Genomic DNA, 1,588 nt, shown 5'->3' with positions numbered 1-1,588 from the left:
TTCGACACTGGTAAAACTGAAACATTAGCGCCGGTGTCCACTAAAAACTTAAGATTACTTTTCCTATCTTTTATACACAGGCGTTTATTTACGGTGGAACAGACATCCGCCTCTGTCTGCACCGTATTTAGTTTTTTTGTTGGCTCTCCTGCTGCTTCTGCCACGCACAAGGTTGAATGCACTTGCTGGCGTTGTGCTTATAGCGGTAATGGTAATAACATATCCAATTGGAATTTTTGTGTTTTGATATTCCTGTACGATCGCGACTTCGCGATGCGGAGCGATGCGTGCGATTCCCATACTTTCCACCACTAAACGATCTGCCTCTCGAGCCTGCAGATTCCAGCTCGTTTAAGCGCTGCGTTAACTGTGTAATCTGCTCAATTAGCGTAGGTTGTATTGCGGATATTTTATCTCTGGCACTCGATACCTCCTGTATCTCCGCGAAACGTGTCGTTTCTATAACTTTATCAGCCATGTTAGCTAATTTTTCTAAATCTTTTAATTCGCTAACTGTGAGGACTGCTTGCACAGCTGCGGGTAAATGTCCCATCCACAGCATCGTCAGTGTTTCGTCCGAGAATTTTTTTCGAGCCAGGTCTCGCATACGCCGTAAAAGTTGAGAAGGCTTTTGTTCGCCCAACTCAAGCTCTTTTAATAATTTTTGGACCTGACGCACCTCCGATTCTTCATAAACTACGAGCAACCGTGTTTTCAATGCTTCGTATTTCTTTGTATCGGGTGGTGTTAATACAATGTCGCTAACCTGCTCAACGTGTTCGCGACTTAATTTCGCTACCACCAGGTTATATTTCGATTCGTCCGCCAGCTTCTGATTCGCCACCACTGCTTCAAACTGCGCGAACCAAAGTCGTGGTGATTCTTTCCAGAAGTCTGGAATTCTACTCGACACAGTGATCTGCGCGAGAGCATTTTCACTCTCATCCGCTCTAATTGGAACTGCCGGATTCATTTTGAATTAAATTTTATTTAATCAATAAATTAAATAATCACACAAACGAAATCTATGCAATTCACTATAATAATGTTCACTTTTCGTCGGGGGTCACCAATGTAGGGGCTTGTTATGTGCGGGTGTAATAAAAGATGAAATAACTACGCAAAGGTTATATTTCTTTAACTACATATATATATTCGTATGTAATTAATATTCGACCTAATGCGACCAACCCGCTTCCCGACAAGCCCTTAACTGTCTGTGCATAGCGCACGAACTGTTTATATATGAGTTACCGTGTGAACTTTCTTAGCGTTACACTTGAAATTCGATAACTCATAAATTGGCTTGTCGTCGCTACAAGATTATTCAAATTTTCCTGCAATTTATCGAGTTACGATTAGAAAGCTTCCAGAAGACAGGATACTTAACATGTACATATATTACACTACCACATATTATTTTATTCAACTTTCCTAAAAGGACTTACAAGGGACTTACTTATTTATTTTTATAAATTTTTTGGTGGATTAACTTAGGACTCTACCTACCATTTTATTGCAATTTGTTCGGATTTATTTGTAGCCTGCTTTCAGCTTAACTAACATAATAACTATGAATAAGTAACAC

At 40.0% G+C, this 1,588-nt stretch overlaps 1 protein-coding gene across 1 annotated transcript; it reads right to left on the bottom strand.

The window, feature by feature from the left end:
- LOC149484563 (uncharacterized) lies at positions 1 to 1,322 on the bottom strand. The gene has a single exon (XM_089700718.1). It carries the CDS (start codon positions 971 to 973, stop codon positions 128 to 130), a length of 846 nt encoding a protein of 281 aa, XP_089556844.1. The 5' UTR covers positions 974 to 1,322; the 3' UTR covers positions 1 to 127.
- Positions 1,323 to 1,588: the final 266 nt, after the last annotated feature.

The sequence above is a fragment of the Colias philodice genome, chromosome 11 (genome assembly GCF_061535455.1).
Source record: "Colias philodice isolate Cphi_HAF_F1 chromosome 11, ilColPhil1 Martin Lab GWU primary, whole genome shotgun sequence".
NCBI classification, from domain to species: domain Eukaryota; kingdom Metazoa; phylum Arthropoda; class Insecta; order Lepidoptera; family Pieridae; genus Colias; species Colias philodice.
This window is presented reverse-complemented; position numbering and strand designations above follow the sequence as displayed.